The 19,297-nt window shown below is 36.6% G+C and overlaps 1 protein-coding gene across 1 annotated transcript in view; it reads right to left on the minus strand.

Moving 5' to 3' along the window:
- SPAG17 (sperm associated antigen 17) overlaps positions 1–19,297 on the minus strand; it is a 105,945-nt gene that overhangs the window by 45,618 nt on the left and 41,030 nt on the right. The window contains exons 8-19 of the mRNA XM_063352750.1: positions 18,632–18,787; positions 17,831–17,912; positions 17,348–17,466; positions 16,291–16,428; positions 16,095–16,208; positions 14,489–14,639; positions 12,557–12,787; positions 10,139–10,227; positions 8,782–8,898; positions 7,153–7,307; positions 2,377–2,561; positions 629–723 (exon numbers count right to left, since the gene is read on the minus strand). Of these exons, the coding sequence (XP_063208820.1) occupies positions 629–723; positions 2,377–2,561; positions 7,153–7,307; positions 8,782–8,898; positions 10,139–10,227; positions 12,557–12,787; positions 14,489–14,639; positions 16,095–16,208; positions 16,291–16,428; positions 17,348–17,466; positions 17,831–17,912; positions 18,632–18,787 (1,632 nt within the window). The remainder of the gene's footprint in view (positions 1–628; positions 724–2,376; positions 2,562–7,152; positions 7,308–8,781; positions 8,899–10,138; positions 10,228–12,556; positions 12,788–14,488; positions 14,640–16,094; positions 16,209–16,290; positions 16,429–17,347; positions 17,467–17,830; positions 17,913–18,631; positions 18,788–19,297) is intronic.

Here is a 19,297-nt window from a genome sequence, read left to right on the forward strand (position 1 = left end):
TAGTTGTGAGGAGTCCAAAAAAGCAGGGGAGTACAATATCAATTAAGCCAGATTTATGCAGAGTAACAGATACTGACAATGCTAGGACTCACATCTTATGTGTGCTTAACTCCTACCTCAGCCAGAAACTTACTGTGTCACGCTAGGCAAGTAATTTCATCTGTTGTGCATGACCATGGTCTACATCTATAAAATGGGAATCTCTGTCATAAGGAAACTCTGAGGTGCCATATTTATATTCCTTAATTTTAAAGAGATGTAGATAGTAAAAGTAGGAGTGGGGTACATAAGTACTTCCATGAATCTGGATCTTACGTTCTCATAGCTTTATAACCAGAAAACTTCAACAAGAAGTAGGATATTATCCATAACACTCATTTCCTACTACTGCAATTATGAATTGCTTTTGGAATGTCTAGTTTAACTCCAAATAGTCTTACCTTAAGAAAATAACATAACTGAAACAATATGGAGTAAATTAAAGAAAACATAAAATAAAGAATACAAAAAATAGCCAAGAGCTATAGCAAAGAGGATTGAGTCAAGTCTATGTAAGAATGAAGGCTTACCTTCCTGGGAAAGCAGTGTTATTTAGTTCATTTCAGAAACATACATATTTTTGCCTCACCTTTAGCGAACCTTCTCTGATAAAGGGACTTTTTTCATTGTTAGGTTGAGATTCTGGAATAGTCTCTGTTAGGCTCTCAGGTCCTGACATGCTACCTTTGAGAAATGAATTGGGAATAAATGAGGTTATAAATATATGAAAATGGAATAATTTTAAAAAATGGAAAAATGAATATCAAAGAAATGCAAGTAAATAAAAAAATTCATATTGTAAATAGTAAAAATACAAAAGTAGAATAATGAAAGTGTTAAATATTTTTGGAGATAAAATAGAAAGACTGTTCAAGTTAGAAGAACAACTAGTATTACTTGATTGTCATAACTGGGGACCAAATATGCTAAACAATGTACCAACGTATTTAAAGAATGACTCTCTGCTTCTTGTTATTGAAGGCTTTGCTCCTGCAACAAGTCTTTTTTATGCAGATGAGCAATGCTGAATAAACATCAAGCAGTATTTATTGTTTTTGCTACTACCGCTCTTCCAAAATTCAGATCCAGTGCTTTAACCAGCTCACCAAAAGCCAGAACAAGCTCAATACCAGAATCATAGATATTACAACCATTCAAGTCAAAAAAGTGAGTAAACGCCGCCTGACCCTTCAAGCCTTCACAAAAGAAACACCTACCATATCCCCTATTTATTATTAGGGCTTTATAGCACCTATGACTCATGAAAAGGATATCCCTCTAGGTGCGTGGGTTTATATCATGCTTGGATACCCAATATTTACCTGCTAGAAAAGATTACAGTACACTGTCAGAAACTTCTGGTTAAATTACTTTGTATTAAAAAGTAAAAATTGCAGTGTGGGTTACAGCAGTGCTAGTGAAACTAAAATCACCTAAAAAGACACTCTCGCCCATCTGCACGTCCCAGCTAGAGGTGATTATCTTCTTCCAGCCAGTGAACTTCTCTATGAATATCTGTCATGAGGCACTAGACGGGCAAGACTCAAATCTAAGCTCCCGTGACAGCTAGATAGGTACAGATTATGATTTAGAAGTTATAAGTGTCCTTTCGGTTTCCAAACTATAATCAGACGTGTTAATTGGGCTGAGGAATAACTTTCCTATTTTTGTAAATGCTAATTGCTACTATTAGTAGGTTTCAAAGTACATTCTCAAAGAAGGTGGGAAAAGCAAAAGCTAAATATCAACAAATCATTGTTAATGCCATCTAAATACACAAACAGACAAATTGGACAAAAGTTCTCTTTTGTCAAAGTGGATTTTCAGATTTTTCTGCCCGCTCAAGTGTTACTGTATTAACTGCTTACAATTTTCACTATCCAAAATGTTGCTTGTAATTAAAGTTTGCTCTGCAGTCTAGTCAATTCCAGTTTTAGCTTCTAGCCCATAGCTGCTGACTTCCAGCTTTTATCCTGCCCTTTTAAAAAGGAATTTTCCTGAACTGCGTCGCCAACTTTAACTACTGCTCACTCTTCATATGTTCAGTCATCTAAAGAGAGATTCATATTTGTATGTAATCCTTAAAGTAATTCCATTAAATAAACACAGCTATTGTAAACATAAATTGACATTAAAGGTCTCAGTTTTCAGAACAGAGGACAATGCAGAATATTTAAATGTGTATTTAATTAATTTCAAAACGTATTTATGTCTATACAGATGACAAAACAAGGTTACTGCATGAAAAAATAGATGCAATTCTCCTCTGAACAGCTTTGGGTCTCAGTACTCACCATGAAAAATGAATTTTCTAGGAAAAAACAAAAAGATACCCACTTTTGTCTTTCTTAGGGAGGCCAGGATTTTTGTCAGCACATGAAGACAGTGCAAAAGGTCCTTCTGTGATGGCTTTTTCCAGTTTAAGAGACTCTATTTCCTTAGCCATCTTCTCTTCTTGGTATTTGGCTTCTTCCTCTTTCACCCAGTCTTCAATTGAGTTGGCCACCAGCTCGAGATAGTTTCTGAAAAGCATGACAGTCCTCTATTTACCATAATAAAGTTTTCACTTATATGATTTCAGGTCAAACACGATCCCTTGGTTTCTCAGTTTCTTATACAAATATTATTTTATAACCTTTGAGAAAAGGCTTGTGTTTGACAGGGTTTCGCTCAGTTTTCAGAGGAGCTGGTATTTTTGTGTGGCTGGTATTTGCTTAATATATCTTACGTTTGGGATTTTGGTCTTCCTATCTGCAGAGATATTAGAAACTTGTCTTCCAAAAAATGCCTGCCCTCAAAGAAAATCCAGAAAGTCAGAAAACAGAGACGTTTATTTTAAGAAAGGTTGAGACTAATTCTCCTCCTCACTGTTTTACCACCAGGATAGCTTATTTTCTTGGTTGCTCTTGATTTATATTGTCTTTTAGAATACACTTCACTTGTTTGTTCAGCAACTGAGGAGGTGTTGCTCTATTTAATTCCTAGCTCTTCTTCATCCACATGACAAGAAAGGTGCTTGGAAATTGTCACTGAAATGCAGATTAGAGAATCAGTGCACCGTAGCCTGGCGTAACTTAAGAATATTCACAATGAGCAGTTGAAGTGAGCACTGAATGACAAACTGATCCAGAGTTTGCATCTGGTATTGGTAGTTGCATTGTCTCATCTTCCGAGGGTGTCTGAAATGACTGCTAAATGACTGCTACTTGATTGTGAACAACTGCTTCCAAAGTCGTCGGATGAACCCTTTAAGTCTTATAAGCAGTTGCCACTCAACTCCTTGTTTGGAGTGCTACGATAATTCTTTAAAGTATATTTTTTCATGTGTGCAAAACCAAAAGGGCCTTTTAAAGAATGCATGAGATTCAGTTGTTGTGTCTTCATAATGTTTTGCATTTATAAGTTCAAGATGATTCAATGGTATTCAAAACCTCTGTATGCATCACAGTTTTTGGTTGCGAACCTGTAGGTGGCACAACCAATTCTTGACCCCATGACAGTTTTAAAGTTCTTACTGTAGCATTACGTTGTATGTCCAAAAGAATTAATATGTAGGCTATTTACACAGACTGGAGATGTACAAAGTTCATGTACAGCTTAATGATATACAAGTCTCTCCCAGCTCCTGAAACGTTGGTAGAGCCTGCTTTGGGAAACTTGCATGGAGAAACTGTTGATCGTACACTCAGTAGGGACAAGGTGACTCTGCTTGTATCTGAAGAAAAGCGTAGAAGCTAAAAAAACAAAGGTGTTGAAAACAAAAGGCAAAACTAGGCTGGAACCTAGAGTTGCCAGTACTGGAATAACTTGAAGATGAATATACGTTATAAATAAAAAAGAGATTATTCGCGTGGAAAATATTTTAGGGCAATGAAACAGTCATTCAAAGTCAAAAATACACATTCTATTAATATGTATTCTGATGTCACTACTGCCAATGTCTGACTCAGAATCATTTCTCAGAAAGGATTATTCTTTTCCAGTAACTTGTGTAATGTGTTTACTATGAAACAGTAAACAAATGTCATTAAGATTAACTTTGAGCAAAAGAATAGATTTGATAAGATTTGAATTCACTTGGCTTCCTGACAGAGTGGCCACTTATCCTAACCAGAGTTGAAATGTTTTACACACACGTATCATTGCAGGTACGTGTGCCCATGCCTTTGGATCCCTTTAGTCAGTAGCATTCATTGGATTTCACATGCAGCCTCCTGCTGCCTACTCTTTGAACAGCACAATTCCTGAATTTTTGGATGTTCTACATGAACTATGGGACCTGATATCCATAGAGAAGAAGGAAGGGTAACTGGGATCTGCAGGAGCAAAAATGGCTGCAATGTAAGAAATTTAATTTCCCCCTTGCATGAGAATTTGCTGTACAATGACCCACTGTAACCAACCGATTAGCAGGTGACAGAAGCATATTCCAGACATGAAGTATGGATCAGCCCTACAAAGTGGGTCTGTGGTCTATAAGATATCACAATAAAGAAGTAACAAGTAAACACAGGTAGAGAACTCCCAACAGAGAAACAGTCAAGCACAACATCTGTTGTGTATTTGTAAGTCTCCTGTGGTGAAATTGTGGCTCTTAAATATATTCCCAAAATCAGAATGATAGTTAATTTTAATAAAAGGAAAATCAATATATTGTTACTAAACTCATCAGGAGCCAGTTATTTCATATAAAGGTAAAAACTAGTAATACTACTGCTTAATTAAGAAGTAGGGTTTGTGCCTGTTTCTGGCAACTAAGCAGGATCTGGAAGCTAATGCAGGCAACAGCTTCAAGCACTCCAGGTATTTAAAGGCTGTCTTCCACAGAAGTGTTATGTTGCTTGGAAACATACACTAGCAAATATTTATGATACTTTGTCTGGAAATTTAAATTATCTTTAGCAAAAAGGTTGAATAAGGTCAGAAAATGCGCTGATTATTTTGCAGAGAAAAGGCAGGCATTGATGCCACGTAACAGAAGCAAGTGAGAGCCTGTAGCTCTTCACAGATACTAAGCAGCATACATAGCAGTGACGTATTTCTATGAAAAAAGAGCAAAGCCAAACCTTATCGTTAGCTTTCATGCCAGTTTCTTTAGAGACTCCTTGCTGCTTTGAAACAGAAGCCTATGAAGTGTCACTGAACAAAGATGGCAAGCCCCAAGCAGAAGCTATCTTTAATGTCCAAGACTTGTTTCCAGTGTATGTGGAAGAGTAAGAAGGAGGAAGCATATAGCTATTCCATCCTAAACTGAACTATAATGGATCTACCAGAGAATCTGCTTCATTCATTTTTGGATGCAAAATTAGCAACTTTTGTTTTCCAGGTATCAAGGGCTCTTCCCATTTTTCAATTGGCCTTGAATTGACTATTTCAATGCCTTTCAAGGTGACCAGCCAAATTGGTTTAGGATTCCATAGATGAAGAGTTCTTCTTTCAAGAAGAAATGCTTCCCGAGAAGGTCTGGTTCCCCACTATCTGCTCCTACAGACAACAGAACAACAATATGCCACTGGCATGAGGTGCCAGTGTATGTAAACACCAAGTGACATGTTAGATGTACTAGGGTATGTGACCTGGTCTCCAGTATCTGTTCCCAAAGAGTATGGGTCTCCTATGGGTCTCATGTCACATGTGTCAGCCCTGTGCAGACATCTCAGATAACACCAGGCACCTAGACTGGCACCAGATGTTTAAGCAACTTGTACCAGGCCCTTAATGTCCAGTGCCCCAAAGAAGGGTAAGAATATCTGGGAAAGAAAATTGCTCTGGGCTCCAACAGACTTTTGTGTAACAGACTTTGAGACCACTGACCCCCTGCCTTGGTCTATCTGAATGCAAGACACAGGTTTACCTGAACACGCTATCTTTCACTATCTTTTGAGGAAGATTTCATCTGTTATATACATGCAAAAAAGTCGATTGACTAGACATTTAGTGGATTTGCCCAACAACCATATAACAGCCAGCATTTTCTCCAAGGAACTTTGTATTTCTGCTGATAAATCTCTTCTGGCTCTGGTCCCAGTCATTGCTAATCACACTGGCCTCTTTTCATGGCAAATAATTTAAGTCCAAGCACCTGGAAAGCTGAGATGGACTCACACAGAATTCCTTGACTGAGAGCAAAGATATGAAATACAATACAAAATAACGTCTTCAGGAAGGCACACTTTGCCTATATAGCATTCAAACCCTGTTCAAATATATAGATACCAAAAAAATTTGCTATTAACAGATTCCCGTGTTCTGATAAATGAGGCACTGTAATTAGAAAGCAATGCCTGCAGACAAATTGAGGGGTGTGGGGTGTTTGTCCATTGGATAATTTACTTGAAATTTTATTTGGTAAATCGAATCTTATTAATCTGGAAACCACCAAAATGACATGGTTAAAGATAGCTCAGCTGTATCTCCATGGCATTGTAGCTTCTTTACGTAACAATACATGGACACATATTCTATTTTCATACAATTATTTGGAATAGCACCTTGACAAACATCATTCATATTGCTGTTTCAGTGCAAAATTGTATTCCAAAATGAATAGGTACACTGGCAAAAGACGTAATAGTGGATAAATCCCCACTTGCATACCTCTAACTGGTAAGCACATAGTGACAAGAAATTAAGAAGAATATAGTATTCTGTGAAAAAATTATTCCAGTATTAATAAAGGGCTTCTAGCTTTTTCTAGAAAAACTTTCCCAGTGACACTTGCCCAATTTGTGTATACATAGTTGAAAAACCTGATAATTAAATTCTTAGACACAGTTTTCCTTTTTAACCTCCTTCACCTGAAGCGTCCTCAACATAATTTTCTTGACGTGGATATCCCTAATGTGACTTCGAGTCTATGTGTGCATTATATGTATTTTTATAGTTTGTGATAAGGAGTCACATACAGTTACTGCATGGTTCTCCTAATTCGGAAAAGCTTTGTCTCAATAGAATTCTTTTGATATAGCACTGTTTTCCACTGGTGCGACTTGCTTTCTCATAAATATGCTACATCATGGTATCTTTCAATTTCAAAGCTTTGCCTCAAGCATAGCCATGTGGGCTTTAATTGAAAATGACTGTGAATGAGACATGAAAGATAAAATCAGTTACCTGAATCCCACATTAGAGTGCAATGTAACATCCCAAGTCTCTTGGCACAAATGATACTGATTCATAGGATTGTGAAGAACCATTAGCAAAGAATTATCTTGGGTATGATAAAAGGAATCAATACATCTATATTCTTGGGATGCAGCATGAAGAACCTGAAAAGGAAAGAAAAAAGGTACATGTTCCCTGCAGACAGAAGCTTATGAACAGGTGCTACACAGTACAGCTTTTAGCAAAAGGTGCTTGGGAGCTTCACCCTCCTGCAAAGCATTTGGATTCCTGCAATCTGAAGTATTCAGGCAGCTGGAAATTGAAACTCCACCGCTATTCATATTGAGAAGAGGCAGTTACTATGCTCCCTCTTCTGAGACCAACCATGAATGAAAAAGTTTGGCTAAATAATAAACAAGTACATTTAAATACTAAACAAATACTTAAAGAAATTCAAATAGTAAAGTATTTAAATAAATAAATAGCAAATAAGAGCAGAACTATCATATACCAGGTAAAAAGAAAACAAATTTACTTTTAGCTCGTTAAGTTTACTTAGTATTCAATTTGCCATACTATAACCTGCACATCCCTGAGATTTAGTGTGTTCTACATTATTCCACCCTGTTCTGTACTGCCCCATCATTTTCAATGATTACATTGTCTGCAGGCTGAAATTTATTTTATAGTTATAGCTAGAAGAAAGCCTTCTTCTAAACTATTATTTTTACAGAACTATGCAACTGAAATAAAACTGAAATAATTCCTATCAACAAATATTCCCTTGAAACATGAAAACCTTAATATCAGCTGGTGTAAAAATTACGTTCAGATGTGATATGAAATATAAGGAAATATTTTTAGAAAATGTTATTTTCTGCTGCAGTTATTTTCTATCAGCATTCTTTGACCAGGTTCACTAATTATTGACAGTTTAGTTAGTATTAGCTATTTATGTTTCCAAAGAAGGAATTCCCGATGTACTGAAATGTATGACCATACTGAAGTGGTGCTGAAAAAGCCCAACCAGCCTTTCCTTCATCCACGTATAGCATGTGTCAGGAGGAAATAAGAATTGCAGCTCAAGGCAGCACAGGAACTAATAATCCACTCCTCCCAGGAGAAGGCCTACCAACTTAAGCCATCTACACTTGAACTTATCTTTCACATTTGTGGTTCTGTCTTTCTGCAAGATGAAAAGTTTTAGTCTTTAGCTTGCAAGACTTCTATAAATTAAGCTTGACAACAAAATTTTCTATTTGTCCATAAAACATCTACTGCATAGGTATTTCCAAAGTATGCTTTCACATACACCGCACTCATGAGTCACAAAACTGCCAGGGAAGATCACCCCTAAGGGTAAGATCATTTTGTCTCCATCACAGATTCAGCTAAAAGACTCACTACCAAAAAGGACAGCCGCATTTTGGCCAAACTAGGAAATAAAAACCCATTACAAACTATATTTCACACAAGAAACTGAAAAGCAGCGAAAGAACAATCAATTTCAGTAAAAATGTAAAAGGGATAAAACTGAATCAATCATCTAGCAAGGAAATACCCTGTACTCCCCTACTAATTCTTCGTACAGCATTCTGAGAGGTGACTGTATGTATAAGATTGTCAGTTCACAGATACCTGAAGAAGAACATGGGGTTGAAAATGCTCAGCAAAACTCCAGTCTGTCAAACAACGCCTCTGTGTCTTTTTAATTTCTTCTAAGTTTGGTCCTAGGCCATCATTTTCCAGACTCACCTCAAAATACACCAAAACAAAATAATGAATATCAACATTTCAGTGTCAGTTGTATTAAAGTAACTGTAATATTTTTGACTTAATAGACAGCATCCCATGTTGCATCACTGTTAATTGCATAATGCTGCACATGTGTAGATCCGTATGGCTCTATTTAACAAAAAACACAGTTACTCCCAAAGGTTTTTGGTCTTGGCTTTTTTATGGCAAACATAATCTAAATATTTTTATTATTCGGTTGTAAGTTTTTGAGTTCTGTAAGCAATTATGAATATTTAAACATGTCCTGTGAAGTAATTTTAAAATGGTTGTATTTATCCAGGGCTGTATAGCAGGCAGGTTTTTCTGACAATGCCAAACTACATAGTTTATAAGTGTGACACAGTTTGGCACTTTCTCTCAAACTCTCATGCTAGTATTTGACCCCTGGTATTCAGTGAAACCAGCAAAGAATTGTCATTAGTAGCTTCACCAAGACCCATCACCTTAGAATTCAAAGAAAGTGATTTCATAGCACTTAAAAGTTATGTCACTATTTGCCAAACCTCACAAAATTAACATTTGCATGCAACATTGCAAAGGAATCCCCAGTAACATGTCCTGGTATTGAACAGTATCTTCTGCTATCTCATGCATCCTGGGCTGTATCAAAAGCAGCAGGGACTGCAGGTCAAGGGAGGTGATTGTACTCCTGTACTCCACTCTGGTGAGACCCCACCTGGAGTAGCATGTCCAGCTTTGGAGTCCTCAACACAAGAAGGACGAGGACACAGGAGGGGCTCCAAAGGAGGGCCATGAAGATAAGCAGATGAAGACAGGCTGAGAGACTTGGAATTGTTCAGCCTGGATGAAAGAAGGCTCCAGGGAGATCTTATAGCAGCCTTCCAGTACTTAAAGGGGGCCTACAGAAAAGGTGGAGAGTGACTCCTTATTAGGCAGTGTAGCGATAGGACGAGGGGTAATAGTTTAAACTGAAAGAGCGTAGATTTAGATTAGATATTAGGAAGAAATTCTTTACTGTGAGGGTGGTGAGGCACTGGAACAGGCTGCCCAGAGAAGTTGTGGGTGCCTCATCACCGGAAGCGTTCAAGGCCAGGTTGGATGGAACCTGGCCTACTGGAAAGTGTCCCTGCCCATGGCAGGGGGGCTGAAATGAGATGATCTTTAAGGTCCCTTCCAACTCAAATCATTCTATGATTCTATGCTAGAGAGCACAGTTTATTCTGTTCCTTGCACTTGCCATATCAGAAATAAGAAGATCTGATTCTTTGTTCAAAACAGGATCAGTCAGACCATCTCTTCCATCTTTGCCATTTGTTTCTGTATATCCTGGAAATCGAAAGCAGAATTTTAAGAAGTGTACCAGAAATTTCGGCCCTAAACACCAAGGTTGGAGTGATGCAATTTCCTTAGCCTCCCTGATGAGATTGCCATCAAGTTGAAGTTTTCTTTTATGACACCAGTTCTGTAAATACATGATCAGCTCTGCTACGCTTCTTTCCTAAGAGAGCACTTCAAAATCCAGGGACAAGTGCCGCACAGTTAAATAAAAAAAAGGAAAACAACCCCAAACCAAAAACCACTTTATAAGACCCACTCAAATCACCCTTTTTATCTATGCTGGTCTTGCATGGTCAAAACCATTAAAAATACTCTAAGAAGTGTCCTCCAGATTCATACATGAAGAAACATTTTTCTGCGTACTATCTGGGAAACAATAATGAGCATTCCTTGGTACAGATGACATAAAAAAAGAAGGCACATCAATTGTTTTTATATTTTCACATATTTTTTTAAAAATGCAAATTTTAAACTTTAAATTCATTAGATTTATAGAGTTCTATAAGCTACAGACAGAATATTACTTCTGCTGAGGATCTGACCAGCCATTCCATTGTTACAATGGGCACCTGATATTAACAGGAACACATGTAGACTTTAACTTCTATATTCTCATAATTTTTTGAAATAATTTCCTTTTCACAGAATTCTTTACTCTCTGAGGTAGGGCAGATATCACTAATATTTGATCAAAATTCACACGTACAGGAAAAATGCTCTTCCTGGGAGAAAATACTCCAGAAAGTATTTGTTCATAAGTGGCTTATAACCAGCTCAGCTTCCAGAAACATATCTTTAGGCTTTGCTTCTCTAGGAAATTAGACCTGCTTACTGAGTGCCTTTAGAAGATTTAAGAAATCTGAAAGCAAACATTTTTTGTTCCTGGTATTTGCTTTTGTGCTGCAGAAGTGTTAAAATGTTGGCAGCTGTGTTTTGTAACTGCAATATTTAGTACTGTGACTAGTATAAAAGTAAAACAAAACAATGCTCAAAAAAGGTTCCCAAAATTCAGTAGAGAGGCAGATAAGCAGGATTCATTTTTGTCTGCTCCAGCCTTCTAAGGAAAGGATCCCATCTAAACTGGTTGCCTAGACATCTATAATCGGAAAGCATGGGAAACACTGCTTCACTACGTTGCTTACACTGACATCATTTCTACTTTTGTTGCGTCCCAGAAAAATAATCACTTGATTTTAATGTTACTTTTTGGCCAACGCTGCTCCTTTAATCAGCCCAACAACTTTTCCTTATGTTAGAATCTGCAGGAAAAAATGTAGAACTTACAGAAAATTCACTCTGCATTGTCTACAAGAGGTCCTCTCCATCTCTGTTCTTGTTCTCTAAAACTTTCCCATTCTAATATGAATGAGATAGTTATAATGGCTCAAATGCCACACAGTAACCTGCTAAAGATATACTAATTGCACAGACTGGAAATGAAGTAAGAGAAGCTGATGAAGTTGAAACATAGCTCAGACATTCTTTATGATTTTAACTTGAGAGTTTTCACATATTTCTGGCCAAATACAGAGAGAGTCGAATGTGACTATGAAAATTAGATGTTTAAACTTCTACCTTATGATATCAGTTCTACTATGTTAGCCTTATTCTGATTTCTTTTCATTGGTCTCAATTTCTTCAGCATCTAATAAATATGTTCCTCTTTCCCTGTTACTTCTGAATTTGCCCCAGAATTTTGAATGTCAAAACTCTACACTGGATTAAGCTGCATGTGAAAGAAGACGGAGGAGTGGAAGAAAAAATTTAAAAGGAAAAGGAATGCATGCATGTGTCATTACAACATACAGCACACCTTTTTTTAATTTTCAACGTTTTGTATCACCTTCTAGAGTCCTCATGTGTAAGTTGCATATTCTTTTCATTTCCTAATACTTAATCACTAGTAAACATCTAATTAACCTCATGCATCACTTTTGATTTCACCTTGTGGTTGCTCCTGACTTTGTAAAGACTTGGCTGCCATCATAACTCACAAGAGCCTGTATTCAGAAAGGTATTTAAGCATGCCTTCAATATTTTATGTCTATAAAACATATTTGATGTTATAAGCAATAATACAGTTTTCTAGTACATACTTTTCTACAGATATCATTTTAAAGAGTTGCTTAAATAAACTGTTACTGTCGTCATACAAAATAGCTAGGTTTTGTCTTTATCTAGTATTCCTACATAGATACTTGATGTACAGACTATACAATACTTGAAAATTTGGTGATTTGCACAATAACAAATCATATAGTGAAATAAACAGTGGATTCAAATTCTTCAGAAGTAATGTAAACAGAGAATTTTTTACCAGACCCTCTTGGAGATTTCCCGTTAAGCTTCTTTTTCATAAGGAAGACTTGTCTCAGCTGTCTTGCAAATCTGGCTGGATTATCCCAAGGGATATAAAACACTTCAGAATCACCTCCAACCACAGATCCAGAGCTCTCCAGGAGACCAGAGTCACTAAGCCCAGTCAGCCTCAGGCTTTCAAAAGTAAACACTCTAAAGGCTCTTTCTACTTCAGCCCGACTCAGAAGTTCTAGAAAAGAATTATAATCATGAACTGAAAATGTCCTTACAGCTCAGAAGAAGATAAATAGAGGACTATGTAAGTGTATTGTTCTTGGCAAAAGCCAACTGTGCAAAGCAACAATTGCAACTGTGCAAAAGCCAACAACAATTTCCTTAATGGTATTGGATCAAATTATGTGAGCTATGTTTTACACTGCATTCAAAGTTGGATGCTTCCAAATTGCAAAATGATATGCCTGACTATTAATCCATCTTAAATGAAGTGCTTCCTACATCTGAATACCTCCTGGCTCATTAACTTTATATAAATTATGTTGATTTTAAAATACTGAGTAGACTTTATCAAACCAGTTAACAACTAGTATTTTTCTGTTCATGAAAAGGCTTCCATTATCATAAACTTTTTTATTATCTTTAGCTTCTCAAACCAATTATCAAATTTGTTTTTTCTCTTCAGACTAAATTTTACACATAATTTACACACAAGTATGCAAGGTGCAAAGGCAATAATAAATCCTATTTATGGTTGTATGCATTGGTGTCCATATAATAATGTAATCACGAGAAGGACTGAATTTTAAGACAGGTAGTTCAGAGCCCAAATCATACAAACAGTATTTTTAGTTTGAAGTGTTTTCTCTTTACAGTAGCTAAACACCCAAGCACATCAGACAGCTTGAAAATATTGTATATCTCATTTCCTGTTCAAATCAATCACCTTCTTGACAAAAGGGAAGACATTGCTAGCTAAGTTAACAGTTGGGAGAGTTTGACAGTATAGTATGGTCCAGGGAAGGCCATCAAATTTGATACCCATCAGCTGGAACGCTACAGCAATACAGGATACCTTAATAGCTTAGTGTCCAAAATGAACATACCAATGACTAGAAACAATGCAGCGAGCGTAAATAAATCCAACACAAGGGATTACAAGACTGAATAGCTGGGAAAGTACCTTCAAATCCTGTGCTTTATATGATGGCATAAATGTAACCAAAGGGATTTGGATGTTTATATTTCTTAGTAGTCTAGCATAAACTTTCGAAACAACCTAAGGGTCTTTCTGTAGTCATTGGGACTGTTTCACAGTGTACGTCATGGTGGCACGCACACTCCAAGAAAAGGTAACTGCAGAAGTGATTATGGTTGAAGAACTGAATGTATTCTTGGTTTGACAAAGGGACTATTGTAGAAGCCATTTCATTATTAACACCAACAGCTTGCACAGAATACATTCTGAAAAACATTTATTGCCCAGTAAAAATCTTCTACCTAAGATACACATGCTCCTTCACCAAAAGCGTTTTGGTAGGTAAATAAACATACAGTTTACGTCAGTGTCTCCCAAAATGCATTCTATGTCCTAGGATCAAAATAGCAGTTTGTACAACTACTCTTTTTACGTCAGATTTAGTAAGTGCTTGTATGTTTCTGAATATAAATAAATGAGTTTTAACATACTTCCAGCTCTTAGTCACGCAGTATTTAATACTCATATAGCCTTTTCCATTAACCATGAAACCGAGGTCTAAAGTTAACCCTAACTTGTATAGTAGGCTAAGGTATAAGCCAGAATATGAAAATGGGAAATTCTGCAAAGGTTTTGGGCAGCTGAAAAAACTTGTTCCAAAATTCCTGCTATTTAATAGGATCATCAAGCAGAAGAAAAACATGGATGTTATATGAATGAAAAAGAAAATCACTTTACCACTGGTACAATAATGCATGAGCTCGTGAACTCTGGCCAAGCGTTTAGTGTTGTCTGCAGTTGAAGGAAGGGTGAAACGCGTCAGTTCTGTAAGAGGCAGTTTATCCATCATTTCACGTTCAACCTTTTCTGGATTTAAGTTCTCTTGGACCTGGAACAAAAACCAAAGTACCAGAGTTAAAGTAAACTTTCACACTAGTGGATTTCTAAAAATTATGTTTGAATAAAGAAGTCTTTTTATAGCAAAAGACATAAGCATGTGCTTAAGTCAGTTGGACATAAACTTAAATTTGAGCATGTGATCACAATGTGTTTTTGAGTCATGCTGTCAGATATTTTAGGCAGAAAAAATGACCCTCATGACCATGACCACGACCATCAGCACCACATCTACCTGTCTTTTTAATCCCTCCAGGGATGGTGACTCCACCACCTCCCTGGGCAGCCTGTTCCAATGTTTGACAACCCTTTCAGTGTAGAAAGTTTTCCTAATATCCAATCTAAACCTCCCCTTGTGATCATACAGCATATGGGCAGTAGGTACTTCCACGTATCTTTCAGCTGGTCTGTGCTGCTTCTCATAGTAATGAAGTCTGTAAACTCATTGATTAGTCTGTGACAGCAGCACCTCTATATATTTAAGGATTTATCTTTTGAGACTTACTGGTATCTTTCATCTTCGCTCTTTCTAGTATTATGCACTTACAGTACTTTTTTCTTTGACTGTATCTTCCAAATTTTTTTCCTCTATCCACTCCTTAAACATTGTGCTATATCCTGAATTCCATCTTCATCAAATACATCAAAGCACATGCCTGCTAAGAGCATCTCTCGGTGATTGCTCAGTCCTGCCATCTGCTTGAATACCTCCAATGTGTCAGGCTCGATTTGTTTCTGAATGGTGCTTTAATCAATGGTCGCCAAAGAACTGTATTATCACTTGTATTACCTTCAGAGTATTTACCATGTTCAACAGTAAAACTACATGTTGGCTTTGGAAAAATTTGAGAAATTCACAGTGTTTTTTTGGTTCAGAAACTCTAGGAACTGTTACTTTGCAATAATCCCAAACCTTGCATTTGCTGAACCTTTCTGCCTTAGAATTCATCAATGTCTTGGTTATATACTATGCTCCAAGTTCTTAGCCAACCTGAATACGCTTCTTATGTTCACTAACAACCTCTATATATTTTCTTATATATAGAACTCTTCTCTACATCTAAGTATTTAATCTAGTCTACAAGGTATATCACTGTTACCAAGTTAGTAACTCATTTTCCACAGTTTCATCAGTATTTGACTACAGTAAAACAACAGAGTTCTGTAATATCTCTCATCTATGCCAAAGGCTAAACGCTCTTATTAATAATGCAGAGATCACTGAAATAAAAATAATGCCCTATGTTTGTTATGTGTCCTCTGTTAGTAGCAGTAACTCACTGCTTCTTAAGCAGACTAAACAGGTGTTAGTGTGTCTCTCTCACTAGGAAAAGTCTAGGCTATACTGTTCTGCTTTGTAAAAACACCACTCCATCTTTTCTAGTGCAGTGAGTATTCTCTGCCTGTGGACTTTAGAACTGTTTATACGTGATAGGTAGCGCTATACCTTCAGCAGGTGCAACCGTTGAGCCATGGTATCATGGTAGTTAAATAAGAGAGGGTACTTGGGCGTGACAGTCTTTTTTTCACTGTATTTAGGAGAAAGGTATTCATATAGATTCTGTTAAAAAAGAAAGATGTATTAAACCCCAATAATCAGATCTATTTGTCATTTTAGGAAATGAACAAAAGACAACACAAACCTTTTTTTCACTCTCAGAAAGTGAAAGAGAAGGAAGGAGAGAGGCTATATGATCTGCAATGGTATGATGTAGCCCATCTGCCCGAGGCTCTGGTACCACCAGACTAGGTGGTGTAAGGTCTTCTTCACTTGCAATAACCTGGCAAACATGATATATATTAGCTTTCATTACAATATGACTGCTGCTTAACTTCATTAAAACTACCAAACAGATTCTGCTATAAGCTAAACACACCTTCATAAATTTTGTCAGAAAAGAAAACTGTCAATTTTTTTTCTACTAAGCAGCAAAAATGCAATTCTCCATGTTAGTTCCTGCCCAAAATGATTATTATGGAAAACAGAATTAAATGTTTTCTTCTATTATTCACTTTTGGAAGGATGAGAAGAAAAATATTTACAACTTGAAACATTAAGAACTGTTAATGAACAAAGATAATTAAAAACCAATTGTGTATCAGGTGTTGGACCTTATTTTGAATATTTTCGCCTGAGTCTATTTTCAGACTAAATTGCAAAGAAGTAAAAAAAAAAAGGAAAGGATTGTGCTGAAATTTTATTTCTAAAATAAGGATTTCCAAATCATACTGTGGGTCTCTGATAACTCATATATTATGCCTGAACTCAACAGGATTCAGATCTGCCTAGCACTAGCATCGATACATGCCACTTTTATGTTAGGCTTGCACTAAAACCTTCGTACTGAGTAAAACAGTGAAAGTTCAGTATCAGTAACATTGTTGCAGAACATGAAAACTGGTTATTGACTTAGCTAAGAAATTACACCTTTTTCCTCATTTGATCGCACTGAATCTGTAGTCTTGAAAACATTATTTTGGAATGACACTGTATATACAGGGTAAATGCACAATACAAAAGAAAACCAAAGATGTCACTTTTGAGTTGTGACTCCTTTGTATTGAACCTCGTTGGTCAGTGTCTCCAAGCACAGTCTCTTCTTTTAGGCTGAAACAGATGGATTTATTGATTTTTGACCAACTCAATATACCAAGTCTAAGTTGAACTAGCCACAGGAATTATAAAAAGAATATTCCTACCTGTTCCAACATGCAGTTCAGCAATAAGGGTACAGAAAGGCATTCCTCAGGAATCTGACTCAGCAAGTCATTGTAATACCTCATGTCCACAGAAGTATTAAAAAAAGAAGCTTCTTCCTCTGCTGTTATAAGAGATAAAACATTAAGATCAATTTCTTTAGAAATTACAATTTCTATTACCAAGCAGTTCAACCTTCTGACAATTTTTCTTAAAAAAGACTAATGAAGCCCATTACTGTAGAACTCTCAAATCCGACTGTGACTAGGAATAGACAGAAAAAGTGATTTTCTAAAGAGCTTAGTTATCACCACTGCAGTTTGCAGAGACTTTCACAATGTATTCACCAAGAAACTACTCTCACAACCCTGAACCACATCTTCAGCTTACTGTGCAAATAATTTCAAGGATTTGTGCTGTCAGATGAATGAACGGTATGACAGAATGAACAGCTACAGATGAGTGCTTTAATCGTTTAAACATACCCTGTGACAAATTTACCGTAGGCAGAATTTCTTCTGCTTGCCCTTTTTTCTTTGAAGGTGTAATCTGTGATGCTGATTGTACCTGAAGGAACAAAAATAAAGGTAAAAAACCTCAGAACCATTAGAACAAATTAGGATTGCACAAATAGGTGGGAGAAATTAATTGCATTTAGCTTTCGTTACTTATCCTAGACTAGATACTAAACTTTTAAATGGTTAGTATTAGGGGAGGGAAATCACACCTAACTCTGAATGGAACAAAATAGCAAGAATGTAGTTTTATGAATGCTTTAAATGAGCTACTGCAGCAGTACTGCTACAGATGGAGTAAACCCATTTGTTCCCTGCCACTAGTACATGTCCTAATAAGCTACTTTCTTCTGCCTACTTAAGTTTTGTCTACCATGAACAACATAAACTGATCTTGCATAGAACTAATAATCTTTTTTTGATAGTTCACAGATCTGCAACAAGACACAATAGCTCTGTGTAGCTCTGTGCAGGCATATTGATGTTTCATATGCAAGAAAGTGTCATCAGAAGCTATTTAAGGAATTTTAACACCTGTGATACCTTATGCCTGTATGATCCTTCAAATTTTCCTTTTCCTGTTTCCCCAGTGCTGGGTCATTTTTTTTTCTATTTTTGAGTTTTTAAATGATGAAGAGAAAAATTCCCATCTCATTCACAGAAAATTACCCATGGAATGATGGTCCAAGGTGAATTTTTGAGTGCAGAACTAAAGACAGGCAATTCTAGCCTATAACTAGTTATTCTCCTCAAGAAAAGAAGGATCCTTGCCTCAGTTACAGGTGGCTGTGTTGATTTTCTCTCTGATAATGCAGGCACATTGATAAACTTTGTGTTTTCCAAGTAGTTAGAATGCTGTCTTCTCCAGTCCAGGCAGTCATACATTAAACAAGCAATGCTTTCAAACAGCACGGTTCCAAATGCAAGCTATGACAGAAAAACATATACAAAAGATGAAGTCTGCATACAGAAGTGTCATGTAACTTAGCCACATAAGTCATTAGCTCTCTGACCAGCAGATCGACAAGGGACTTTTTTTCTCCACTAATACAAGATGTTTTATAGAGTTGCCCTAAGAAAACAAGGCCACCTTGTTTTTATTTGCCTAAACAGTGCCACAGTATGGACTGAGCATCGCCTAACTGCTTCAGTTATAAAGTCTAACTTGTCTTAACAGTAACCTTTCAAGGTCTGCTCTCTTGCAACTGGAATTTAGGTTAGTTTTTTGGATGAGAAGGAATGAGAGAAGTAACTTAACATAATTGTTTTACATCATATGTGTAGGTTTCTACTGGTGATGAACCTATAGCATATCTGCAAGGTCAACCATTCTCCTGCCCTAGAAGGATAAAAAATAAAAACGCAACCAAGTAATCAATGTCATCTCATATTATTTTCTATCTATTGCCCTTTTAAAACAAAGAAAGCCTCAAGAAC

The sequence above is a fragment of the Chroicocephalus ridibundus genome, chromosome 1 (genome assembly GCF_963924245.1).
Source record: "Chroicocephalus ridibundus chromosome 1, bChrRid1.1, whole genome shotgun sequence".
In the NCBI taxonomy this organism is placed as follows: domain Eukaryota; kingdom Metazoa; phylum Chordata; class Aves; order Charadriiformes; family Laridae; genus Chroicocephalus; species Chroicocephalus ridibundus.